This window comes from Syzygium oleosum, unplaced genomic scaffold (genome assembly GCF_021117445.2).
Source record: "Syzygium oleosum isolate NSW1041296 unplaced genomic scaffold, Sole_v2.1 Sole_v2.11, whole genome shotgun sequence".
Taxonomy (NCBI): Eukaryota; Viridiplantae; Streptophyta; class Magnoliopsida; order Myrtales; family Myrtaceae; genus Syzygium; species Syzygium oleosum.
This window is the reverse complement of record NW_026607495.1, coordinates 11,856,632-11,869,980: the sequence shown is the minus strand read 5'-3', so window position 1 is coordinate 11,869,980 and position 13,349 is coordinate 11,856,632. Positions and strand designations below refer to the sequence as shown.

General features: G+C 41.3%; 1 protein-coding gene, 1 long non-coding RNA gene and 1 pseudogene across 4 annotated transcripts; all 3 read left to right on the top strand.

The window, feature by feature from the left end:
* Positions 1-399: 399 nt before the first annotated feature.
* On the top strand, positions 400-2,460 carry LOC130139328 (uncharacterized). 2 transcript variants are annotated; one of them, XR_008817578.1, is made up of 2 exons: positions 400-556; positions 1,985-2,460. It is a non-coding gene; the product is annotated as an uncharacterized LOC130139328 (long non-coding RNA). The 2 variants fall into 2 exon arrangements; XR_008817577.1 differs by lacking the exon at positions 400-556 and adding an exon at positions 1,551-1,573.
* Positions 2,461-4,925: 2,465 nt separating this feature from the next.
* On the top strand, positions 4,926-5,778 carry LOC130139335 (protein FAR1-RELATED SEQUENCE 5-like). Of its 2 annotated transcripts, none has more exons than XM_056316131.1 (2): positions 4,926-5,036; positions 5,110-5,777. In XM_056316131.1, the coding sequence occupies exons 1-2, from the start codon at positions 5,022-5,024 to the stop codon at positions 5,752-5,754; spliced, it is 660 nt and encodes a 219-aa protein (XP_056172106.1). In that variant the 5' UTR covers positions 4,926-5,021; the 3' UTR covers positions 5,755-5,777. The 2 variants fall into 2 exon arrangements, with proteins under 2 accessions (XP_056172106.1, XP_056172107.1); XM_056316132.1 differs by having other exon boundaries at positions 4,927-5,036; positions 5,116-5,778.
* Positions 5,779-5,845: 67 nt separating this feature from the next.
* On the top strand, positions 5,846-11,910 carry LOC130139248 (protein FAR1-RELATED SEQUENCE 5-like; annotated as a pseudogene).
* Positions 11,911-13,349: the final 1,439 nt, after the last annotated feature.

Genomic DNA, 13,349 nt, shown 5'->3' with positions numbered 1-13,349 from the left:
CATGGCCGAGAAAATATTGGGTGCCACTAGGGATTCCACCGTGGAGAAATAACAACTCTGGCGTGGCGACACGTGTCCGAGAGGACCCACATGTCAGGAAGGCTCTCCCACGGCGCTGAGCTGAGCTGAGCTGAAGCTGGGAGAAATTTTTTTTAAAAACAGCCCTCTCTCTCCACACTCCCTCTCTCTCTTTCGCGCTCCCCATCTGCTCTCCGCTCTGCGCTCCGTCTCCCTCACCCGCTTAGGCACCCCATCCACGAACGACGCTTCGCTCCCATCCCATCCTACGCTTCTTGCTGGCCACTCGCCGCGCTTCCTTCGCCGCTCGTCGCTCGCCGCCTTGGCCGCTTGCCGCGCTTCACCGCCGCTCGCCGCGCCTCGCCGCCCATCGCTCGCCGTGCCTCGCCGCCCGTCGCTCGCCGCCCCGGCCACTCGCCGCCCTTCACCGCTCGTCGCTCGCTGCTCGTCACGCTTCGCTTCGTCCCCCTTATCCTCATCTTCACCACAGGGAGGAAGAACTTACTTCAAGCGCTAGGGTTTAGGCATGTTCACGAAGGTAATGTATTCGTTCGGATTTTCATGATTTTTCTTGGGGGTTTTTGTGTTTGTGTCTGCTCGTTGCCCTGCCACCATAAGTTTTATGATAGTTTCTGAAAATAGCTGAGAGGGTTGATTGTGGTAGAACAGAGGGTGGTTCATGGCTGCATCTTGAGTACTGCATCTTGTGGGTTTTTCGTTGACGTGGTATGAGCTATACACATGTTACGCGACTTAAGCCAGATTCAGGGGAAGCTCAATTGATTGACCCATCTGCCTGTGACTTCATGTGTGATTAGATGCTATGCTTATTTGGTGCATCTTCTTGTCTGCATACTATGTTTCATCCTATCCAGTGCTGGGTTATCAGTCTAATGTCTTTTCTAAGACTAGATGAATTCGGTCACTGCACGGAGAAGATTTTAGGATTGACCTTTTCACAATATGTTCTGTCTAGAAGAAAATAAACTGGTGAAATCTACCTTATGCTGTATTACTATTATCAGGAGTATGCTCGTTTGACGTATGAGGAACTTAAAATTCTCACGTTAGCATCTCGTCTGATATAATCACCTGTCATTTATGTGACCATACTGCTTAATGTTATAAAAAAGATCTACTAGTAAAGGAAAATGTTCAATGCTTTAGTTGGACAATACTACTGCAAAACTTTGCTGAATTTAGAGGAGTTGGTTCTTCAATAGTTGAGGAATTGTACATTTTAATGATAGCACCTGATGTGAGATAATTGCCATACAAATATGCAAGCAAACACTGCCAAATTTCGGTTGTCAAAGAGAGTTGCAAAGAAAATCAAGTTTTGCTATTTTAGACTCTTTTGTTCAAGGGTATTGCTGTTAGACTGTGCTGGCTTTGGCTCTTTCGTGTATTACAATTTCCAAATAAATTCGCATCCATTTTTTCAGGACCACTGGAAAGAGCCACACATGTATAGGATTGTTTGATTTTTAATTATTCCAAGAATGACATGCTTCCATAATTAAGGTATTGTGTAAGAAAGGAAGTTGTCAAGAAAGTAAGTGCTTAGCAAATTTTGTATTGTCATTAAGTTCATCAAGTCCTCACGACATGGAAATAGAATACACATCCTGTTCGTTTGGTTACTGGATGATCTAATGCTTGTCGAAAATATGCGTAAGAAGCGAAAGTGCGTAAGAAGCATTATCCTTCTTCCAATGGGATAAACAATTGTGGATCAAAAAGAGTAAATTAGAAGACAGAGCACGCAGCGAGTATGCAGGGGGGTCTCCTTCATAATTGAATGATTCTCTTGAAGTCTCTATACTCACTTTATAAATGACCTAGCAAATTAAGGTTTTGCGCTGTAGTTAATGAAAATTTTGTATTTATTTGGCATGGCGCTTGAACTAATAATTACAAGGAGATTGAAAATCTGACTTATTTAATTATGTTTGTTGGGATACAGGGCGGACAGTTGGCTGCTATAAATCTTGTATCTCGTGCGGCCTTGCTTGCTGCAAAGAAGGTGATGACATTTGAATTTGCAGACACACTGGAAAGTTATCATAGTGCAACAACGCATGGTCATTTACTCCATAGATATTTTATCAAATGCGAACTCATGATTATGTTTTTGCGTGATTGGTTTTGGCAAATACTAGCAAGGCACGTAGCAATAGAAATTTTACTTTCGGCTGGTAAAAGAGAATTTATGTATAGGTTGTTAACTGTGCTTGTAGTACTGCATCGACTATTTGGAAAGAGTTGGTTTCTTCCACTGACCATAAATCATCGAAGGTTATGCGTGTAAACAATAGCTCACCAAGGAGGTATTACTCGATGTAATTCACATCGTGTTCTGAGAGTGAGCTTGCTTTTGTTACTATCTGGGTCTTTGTTAAAAGTAAAATAAGGAAGGAAGTTTTCTTTTTTCGGGGTCTAGTACAGAAGATGAGCTACATTATGTTTAGTGGTGTGAGTGTGTTGAGGTTGTTCTATTCTGTGTTTGCCTCAGGACTCTGAAGAAGAATGGTTTTTCCGGGTTCTGCTCTTGTTGGGTTCCTTTGCCTGACGTAGAGTTGAAGTGTATTGCTTGGTGGGTGTTTGTTTACCCGCGATTTGAGGTTGAGCTTGGATTTACAAATTACAAAATAGGTGGATTTGAGGTTGAGCTCCGATTTGCCTAGGCGTTGACTCCCACTTAGCCGACACTAACGCCGCCTCCGACGAGCAAGGTCCTCCGCTACCCACGAGCAACGTCCGTCACCTCCCACGAGCGAGGTATATTTTAGATCGTGATGTCTTTTTTCCTCATGTATATTTTCATTCACGACATTTAGTTGACATGAGTGTGCTTGTCAAAGGGCTTCTCAGTAGTACAGGTTGGGATGAGCTTGTTTATGTTTGGCAACATGGGACTGATCCTAGAGCTCCTTCAATTAGTATAAAAATTTCATTTTTTGGGGTCCCCTCATTGAGCTATGTCAACTTGGGATCAGGATTCTGAATGGCCAAATTTGAAAGTGTAATTGTCGTTCTGCGGTTTATCTTGGTAAATGACTCGCAAATAATTAGACTGTAAGTTAGATTCAATAAAGCAGGGAAAATTTCTATTTGCATTATCAGAATGGTGAGTTTGCACTTGTTATGTTCACCTTGTATGGTATAGCATTAGTGATGGTTCTCCTATGTTTGTTTATTGCTGTGATTGTTTAAACTGAGCTTTCTAGTCTTATTATAAGGATCTAGTTGCTGTTTCTGTTGCTGTAGTGAAATTTGTGTCTCGATTATGAATTTTCCGTGTTGCTCGGTTTGATCAGGGAAAGACCATGTAGTTGCCTCTTCTTTGTCATGCAAGGATGAGGTTGACTTTCAATATTATAGTTCCTTTGTTTGGTTAGTGCAGCATTCTTTGATACTTCTCACTTTATGGTCACTCTTTCCAACCTGTAAATCACCTGTTCCGAGCGTGGGAGTTCCAACTTCTTTGACAAAATAGTTCTGGTGCTTGTCTCAAAACATTGTTTCTTTGTTAATTGTGTTTTCTGAGCATTTGAAATGATTTGAAAGTGTCATTTTAATGCCTCTCTCTGAGGTGCATATTATCCCATCAAATAAAAGAAGTATTTTTGTTAGTGTGTGAAAGATCGTGAGTTAGTATAGAGTAGATGTCTCGACATTCCTGTCAATAAGTCGGCATGGACTGAGCCGCCGATAACTAGTACTTATTTATACTTTCTTGGTGCCGAATGGATCAATATTTGCCCCTTAGCTTGCTGCTCGCCTTGTGTTTGAAAAAATGCCTAAGCCAAATCTGTTGAGTGTTTGAGGTTTTGATGTTGCTAGATCGAATGGACCGAATGAATAGGGTAGTGCTAGCGTAACTCGATACATCACAATGAATGACGTGCTGTACTTTATCTGGTGGCTTCCGAATGAATGGTGTGTTGCGGCTAGAATTTGTTGTTGTGGGGAGGGGGGTGGCCAGATGTTCATTAAAATTCCCCAGAGAAAATTGAGTTGAATGTCTTACCGGATAATCATCTTTTGTGAATGTGTACTAGAGATGACGACAGTATATTAGAGATGATGTGGAGAGGACCTTGAACGAGTGGACTAATTCTGTACCTGCACTGGTGTTGCATAGGGTCCTGCTTCATTCATGGTTGAACATAATTTGTGAGAGTGCTTTTCCTGCTTTATAATGGTGTGTGATGACGTACTGCTAGTTTGGTGCATCAACTAGACTCTATATCTAATTGTGAATCGCATTGAAACAAATTTTTTTTCCATTTGAGCAGTTCATGGTAGTTTTGTCCGGAGAATTCTGTGGTCTCCTAATGAAAATGCGCCCTCACTTGAGTGCGTATGCTTGAAAAATTCCTTGTTTTACTTGGTTATCCATCAAAACACTTGGGTAAGAATAGTCCTCCTTACTTTTTTGGAATATGACTTCCACTTTTTAAATTAGGAAGTTGTTTTCCTTAGTTTTGAACTTGGCAGTATCGCATGAATTGTCACTCGCTGTTCAGTGTTTGAGCTCCTTAGAATGAATGGTAGTGCATCACATTTCAGCCCCTTGCATTAAATCGATGTCACCCTTCATGCTCATTTTATCATGATGGCAATTTTTTCGGATACTGTCATCTCTAACTTTACATATACGGTAGTGGCTTGCTCATGTACATAAATTTTCCATGGATGACAACCTCCATTTGAAAAAAAAAAAAAAGCCCAGCTGTGTTGCATATATGTATCGTGCGTGCGTAGTTTCTACATTATAGTTTTGGATGTCTTTTCTGATAATGAACTCCACATTCTAGTTTTCTGAGCATATACATGAGTATGGACATCCGTAACAATTGATATACATCTATTTCTCGTCAAGTAGGGTCATTATTGAACTTAAACCTGCTGGAATTATCATTCAAGCTTGCTGGTTGGGACTGTTTTAGTGTCATTTTAATCCCAATTTGGTATCAATTTGGGTGCAAATTTATCGGATGGCTGAATCAGAGGTAATTATTTGCTCATACTATGTGAAATATATTTTTCTTAAACCACCGCGTTGATAACTTTTTGTTCTTTTAGTTGCAGCATGAAACTTCCCATCTTGCACACGTAATGCGTGATATGGAAAAAGATTATGAGTTTGCGGTAGGAATGGTTTTTCCAAATGAACTTGAAGCATACGATAAGTATGTGGCCTATGCAATCGGCAAAGGATTTGGGGTGAGAAAGGGTAATATGTTCAAAAATGGTAAAGGAGAATTAACCCGACGAACTTTTGTGTGCCATTGTGAGGGGCATTCTGTCAGCTCATCTGATCAAGAAAAGAAATTTGAGAGGTATGAAGTTAGATATGGCTGTCCTGCTCGTATCAAATTTAAGGTTAACAATGGTGTCTATGAAGTCATGAAGCATATTTCTGAGCATAATCATGCATTTATTCCGGATGATCAAAAGCATTTGATTAGATGTGGAAGAATCATGTCTGATACTTCTAAGAGTGTCTTAGTTGACATGAGGAAAGCCGGCATTGGAGGGACTACAGCGTATAAGTTTTTAGCAAATGAAGCTGGAGGAAGCAAAAACTTGGGTTTTAACCTGCGTGATTGTCAAAATTATTTGCAAACGAAAAGATCCGATGGTATAAGTGGGGGAGATGGTCAAAGTGTTTTAAATCATTTTCATCTCATGCAAATGCAAAATCCAATGTTTTCATATGATGTATAGGTAGATCAAGATGGTAGATTGACAAATTTATTTTGGAGAGATAGCATGTTGAAATTTGATTATGATTGCTTGGTGATGTTCTAGTGTTTGATACCATGTATCGTACCAACAAATATAACATGATATGTGCACCATTTATTGGGATTAATCACCATTGGAAGAATGTTTTTGTTCGGTTGTGCATTTTTGTTGGACGAGACTGCAGAATCATTTATATGGTTATTTGAGGCTTTTTTGAAGTCTATGGGAAATAAGGCACCGAAAACCATATTCACTGATCAAGACCAAGCCATGGCAAAAGCCATTAGAACGGTATTTCTGAATACACAACACCGTTTATGTACTTGGCACATCGGGAAAAATGCCAACCAAAACATCCCACATCTTTACCATAAGCCGGGTTTTAAGGATACATATTTCTTAGCGCTTATGTATAGATGTACATCGGAGGAAGAATTTGAATTTACTTGGAGGGAAATGGAAAAGGAGTGGGATACTACGAATAACACTTGGCTTCGGAGATTATACGACATTAGACACAAATGGGGTTTAGCTTTTGGTCGTGACATTTTTACATGTATAAGATCTAGTCAATGGAGGGAGAGCACCAATAATGTCTTCCAACGAATGTCGACGAAGACATTGACTCTTGTAGAGTTTGTCCACCACTATGAAGAACAAGTGAAGCACATGAGAAATTGAAACTCAAGATGATTTCAGTAGTCGAGGGAATCCCAAATTGGCAATTTTGGGTAATGACATCTTGACGCATGCTTCATGTCACACCCCGAACCCCACGATGCGCAACATCCCTCGCAAAGGTCGAATTTGCTGCGACGTCCCAGGCCGCGTCGCCGACCCAACTCCCAACACAGAGCATAAGGCACATGCGGAAGCGATAATTAAAACACCCGTACAAAGCAATACATGACCAAGGGTAGCAGGAACGTCGAATAATTCAAAGCCTAATAATCAAGACTTGCATTGAACTTCAAAACATATACAATGTCCACTATACACCAATACAAGTCGCCAAACAAAAGCGGGTCGACGGCTACTACTAACAAAATCCCTAAGTGGCTAAGGGGGCAGTCTAAGGTGGGGCTATAATCAAAAGGGGTTACTGGCCCGACCTAAGGGAGGCTAAGGCTGATCCTAGGAAACTTAATCTAGATCAGATCCTGATAACTCGGACTCAGCCTCGATTATTTCATCCTCTGAATCCATCTGCTCGACCTCGCCAACCTGTTCGGGTTCCTGCTTTATGGGCTCCGGATTCTCATATGGATCAGGTACACCAGGCAACCTCTATCAGGAGTTTGAAAAACGGGGTTTAAACAACTATGAGACGAATCTCAGTGAGTAGGCCTCCTAAATCGAAATTAGGTTAACATGCACCTCCCGACAAGCAAATCAACACAACAACGGACAATAATGTCAATCAAATGACCTAGGCTCTTGAGTCCGGTTCGCTTACCTTGCTGACCCTGCAGGTTAAACAGTTCGACATAAAAATCACGGCACATACATGGCACACATTTTCACACGTACGCCATACGCATGCTCATACTCGAAGTGTTCATCTCGCATGCCATTCACCGAGTCTTGCACACTCACACACTGGCCCATGCATTCTTATGCATGCAAATGTCATCATCATGCCATGTTTCGTTCTGGCTCACACTGCATACTGGCATACAGCTCATTTTTAATTAGAAATCGACCCGAAGGTCACGGCCCGAAGGCTCACAACACTCCACGGCCAGCGTAAAAACACCCCAGGCCCAGTGTCTCTAGCCTGCTACAAAGTGCATGAGGCGCAATACCGATCTCCTTACGAACCAGAGCCTGCTACAAAGTGCATGAGGTTGGTCGTCTTTCGGACATACCGGGCATCGTCCTGCTACAAAGTGCATGAGGACGGCACGACCCGAAGGCCAATAAGTGATAACATGGCACACTGTCAATTTTTATCTGAACCCCGCGTAAAACGCATCAGGGTATAATTAGGTGATCACATGCTCATGGCAGACACGCATTCTCGCACAATTTCGTCACATGCCTCACACTAGACATACACAATGCGTGGCCATGCAATGTCGTATAATGCAATATGAGCATTCAATTTCAGCACGGCATTTCAACAAACATGCCAAATCAACGTGCTCAAATAGCCAATCAATTGCCCATACTTATTCGCATAACATGCGCACTTAGCCAACTAGTACCATGTGGCCCAAAACATAATTTACGCACTTGGGCAATAAACATTCACACCAATGATTGGCCAAACACACACCGCATTGCTCGAACACGAAATCAGGCGGCATGGCATTAAACAACTGAGCACGACAAAGTACCATTCAACCACCGAGTCGCTCAAACGAGGCACCACAAAATTTAACACAATCAAGCACAATTTGTACCCAAATCAACCACTAATCAGTCCGAGAGAGAGAAAAACTGGAAATATGCAAAATCGGGTCCAAACTGGGCAGTTGCACAGTGACAGAAATCCATTTGAAATAAATGGTAAATCAATTCTAAAAATTATGAAATTTGGATATGTTGTACAAAACATCTCGATGAACATTTTCCGTGGAGAACTAGAAACCCAGTTCTAACCGTAAACACCTCGTTTTGACACTCCAAGTCGGACAAAATCCGATTCGCTCGGACAGCCCGTCAGGCCAGAAAAATACAACTCATTCAGTACCCAAATCATTTTGGAAAGCCTTGAAATTTTTATATGTTATAACCACAAATGTCCCCAATAATTTTTGAGAAGGAAGTATTTTGAAAATAGGCCTGGAAAAATTTATAAAAAATTCGAACAGACCAGAAGGTCGGGTGAACAGTAAATCGGGCAGTTTTGTTTCGGTCCAAAGATAGACTTCCGAATGGCCTCAAATGATTTCCAAAAATTCCCAAATTAAATTATGTTATACTTAAAGATGTTGGGAACAACTTTCATGAAAAACACTTCTTCACATTCGGCCCACAATGATCACAATAAAAATAACAAAGCGCAGAGGTACAGTAAAATTAGTAATCCGAGAATCAGTAACTTGCACCATTAAGCAAATCCAACTCATACAACCTCTAAATCAAGTCTCCACAGCCTTAAAACCATCCTTAAACCATCACCTTATGCCCTTAAAATCACCACAACATCAGCCCAAATCAGCCCCCACCAATTACCCCTAAAACTTGTCCAAAGTGCACATAATCCTAATTAAGGGTTAGGATTTCCACTCACCTATTTACACTCCCCAAAATTCTAATCGACGGGAACGGGCGGCCGATTGCCGGTAAACGGCGAAATCGGCGGCGGCGTTCCGGCGGCTCACGGTAGAGGTTCTGGTCAGTGAGGGTGGTGGCGGCGAACGGCGCTCCTCTCGCGCGCGACGGCACTCCGACGAGCGGCTCCTCTGGCGGGGGCCTCTCACGGCCAAACCAAGAGGAAAATGAAAGAGAAGAAGTGGCGTGGGAGGGGAGATGATCGGCTGATGGGGGAAGAAATGGGAGGAGAGAGAGAGTCAAAGGGGTCTTATGGGTCAAAAAGTGGCGCCACGTGTCGCAATCCGGTGCGTTGGACCATTTTGCCATTTGATCCAATGGCCATTAATCACTCTCATCCAATAATTGAGGGCCCTTTTGGTCATTCAAAAATTCTGAATTTTTGACTCATAATTATCCACAATAAATTCCCAAAAATTGCCAAAATTCGGAACCCAAAAATGGGCCATAAGGGCAAAACGGTAATTTTCCGGTCCCGGGTCGAAATTTCATTTTTCGACCGTATCGACCCCAAATGTGTGTGGCCAACATAATATGATGTCGGATTCGCAAAAATAACCTTTTAAGCCCTCGAAAATCGATTGCAAAGTTTGGAGGGGCAAAATAGTAATTTTTTCACTTCTGGGCCGAAATTTCAATTTTCGACCGTAACTACTCTAGATATGCGTGGCCACCCTAAAACGGCATCGGTCTCGAAAAATAATCTCATATGGCCTCGAAAATCGACGTCGGAGTCCAAGGGTAAAATCGTAATTTTTCTAATTTCGGCCGAAATTCCAATTTTCAGCTGGACTAGCCCCAAATGTATGTGGCCACACCAAAACGATGTTGGCCTTGCAAAATAGTCGTAAACACCCATAGAATTTCGACATCGAAGTTCGGGTCCAATTTGGCGATCAAAATTGCTCAATTCAGAATTTTAGAGTCTCTTACTGACGGGTGGCTATTTAGGGGTTACGCGTATCGACCTAGGGTCACTCGAGTTGTGACGATCTCGATTACCGGGATAGCGCAAGGAATTATTGATTATTCCAGGGGTCACGATCGTTCGGTTCAGGTTGGGGATTTATTTGCCATGCGCACTCTCGGTCCAGCGGAATCACCCGTGATCCGATCGTACGTCGTTGGCCAAACCAGATCCGTCACCTTCCTAGAATCGGTCCACACTGGCCCAAAATACTTCCCTGTTGTTTCTCGGAATCGGCGCCCGATTCGCGATCGGGTCCCCGATCCACGTACTGTTTTCCTAGTTAGCCTTTCCCATTGGTCAGTATCCCGCGAGGGGCCAGCTTCGGGCGAGACGTACTAAAATCAAATGAGAAATAATATCCACTTCGTCGGATCCCGGAAATAGGTCGAAATTCAGGATGTTACACTTCAAAAGTGTATACCCGTACCATTTTTAAACAGTTTAATGATGAATTCATGCAAAGTGTCTCTCAACGTATTTCAAGTGAAGCATTTGATGGATCGGTTTATATTTTTACTGTCAAGTTAAATGGGAAGTTAAATGGGAGTGGAAATGTTGTCAAATTTGACCCTGCAGACTCTTCAGTTTCTTGTGATTGCAAATTATTTGAATTAAAAGGGTGGTTGTGTTGCCATGCGTTGAAAGTGTTGAGTGAGAAATAATCGGTTATGGGTGTTCCATCTCCCCATATTTTGAAAAGATGGACTAAAGGTGCCAAACAAGTGATTGTGAATGATGAATCTTATGAAATGGCACCGGGTTCATCTAAATTTAATCGATTTTCCACGTTAATGCATCAATCCTTTGAAATGATGAGTTTGGGAGCCGAAGATGCTGATACTATGAGAATAGTGAAGGAGGACATGGAAAAAACGAAGGCTAAACTTTTATCACATAAATCGAGTATGGTTGTGACTGATGATGCTGCTAATGATGATGATAATGAGGCTTCTGTGTGCAAGATTTCGGCATTGGACCCGCATTGAAGGACAGCAAAGGGAATAAGTTATGGGAGGCTTAAAAGCTCAAGTGAGAAAAAGAAGAAAAAATCTAAGGAACGAGCACCTCCAACACGAATAGAAAGTCGAGGTGAGTGGCATATTATTCTACTTAATATGATTAGTTAAATTTATTGCTTATGTCACATGATGCCAATAACATATTTATTACTTTGTAATGTAGAGTTGGTTGTTCAAGCAACACAAGATGGAGCTCATTTCCCAGATTATTTGCATAATTCAAATCAGTTTCAAAGTGCCTTTTATCCTAGCAATATTGGTGGTCCTAGAGTAAATCTAAATTTTCATAATCAGGTATATTGCTCGTAGTCTTTCAGTTGTATTTACATTTTACTAATTTGGTCAAATTTTTTTTGTGGATGTAGCAGCCACCATACATCATGCCGCCGGAGATTATGAGTGGATTTTGCCCATTCCCCAGTCAGGTATTTAATAGCTGAACTTATCGGATACATGAATGAGAATAATCTTGCAAAACAAATTAGTAGTGACAAATTTATTATATGTAGATGCAATCACAATACACCATGCCGCCAGGGATTATGAATGGAATTTCCCCATTCACTAGTCAGGTGCTTATTATGAAATCATTTTAGATCCTAGTGTTATTTCACCTTATTATTACCATTGTAATATTTATTGTTAATGGTTTCTTCTGCATAGATGTTGGAGTATCATAATAGATCTCATGGAACCATTTTGAGTTAGGTACAACTTGCTTTTTTTTATTCAACACTTATTTGAGACATTTATCTTGGCATTTGTTTAGTAAAATGTAAATAAATTGGTTATTCCTTTGTGCAGGGGTCATCAAACTCTTTTCATCATCCTAGGGTGAATGAGTTGAACGACTCTGAAGGAACATAAATCAATTGGCTGAAGTAACTCATAATTTTGTCTCTCTCTAGGAGGAGGAGGAGGAGGAACTCTCCCTCTCTTTTATGTACAGGCTTGAATTTATAGCTTGTTGTGGATGAGCTCGACTTCGATTCCCGCCACTTCTCGTCAAGAAGAGGTAAAAGAGCTTGACCTTGAAATTTGAAGCAGTTACCTTCGGGTTGGTAATAGGGGTCATCTAAATTATTAATGTTACGGGAGTTGTTATTGTGATATTTTCCTTTTTGTGAACGAACATCACTTCGTTGTAGACATTTGGATGATTTGTCCTTGCTGTTAACTCTGAATGTTTGAAACATTTCCATGGCTGATTGAAGAGAGACTTCTCTTTGGACATGTAATGTCCATCTCCATTATCATTGGACAATATGCAGCTGTGGATCTACTTTTGTTAATGGACACTATTCTGTAGCTGGAGTTCCAAGGTGTGAGAAAGCAACTAAAAGTACAAGTTTGTAAATCTTAAAGTCTTCAGAAATTTTGGTATTTGGACTTTTTCAGACTTGACATGTATGTACACCAAGGCCGGTTGCATCAAGGCTTGCTGCGATACCCATCTCGCCTCGGTCGTGAATGATTGAAAGTTCATTCCAGATCGTGATGTCTTTTTTTCCTTTCGCATATTTTCATTCATGACATTTTCAAATTCATGGGGGCAGAGCGAGTAAGACTTTTGCGCTGATGTTGAACTTTTGTTCAGCTTGCTTATGTCGAGGGAGGAGGGGATGAATGAAAGTTGCTTCCTTTATCAGCGGAATAGAGCTAAACTATTTTTTTTTCTGATTTGTTTGTAAATTTTGAAATACTCAACTTTCTGAAGTTGATTGCAAATATCCGTTGTTTCCATCTGGTGGAGTTCAAGTGCAGTCATCTGCTTACAATGTTATTTAACTCTGTCGAACTGAAAAGTGGTGGCCATGAGACCAAATGACTAGACGATGTTGCAAAGAGTTAAGATGAGTAACATTAAGCTCTCATTATTGCAGCACTCACTGTCAAATGCAATTCAATCACAAGATCCATAATTGGTTGCTCTGGCTTAGGCTAAGATATTCTTGTATTATATCTCAGATAGAAAACCTCCTTTCTTGGATGGAAGAGTAGTTTTTACTGAAGAAGCTGAGCCTATAATGCCGCTCAAAGATCCGACGTCAGATATGGCTATAATCTCAAGAAAAGGTTCTCCTCTGCTCAAGGAGATTCATGAAAAACAGAGTATGAATAAATCGCGCCACCGCTTTTGAGAGCTTGCTGGCTCAAAACTTGGAGATATTCTTGGTGTTGAGAAATCATAAGCCGATGTCATGTGTTTTGCAAGTTTGAATGACGGTGTCCTCTCTCTCTCTCTCTCTATTTTCAGATTTAGGGTTTAAATTCAGAATTTTGGAAAATTTTTCGCTACGAAGTCC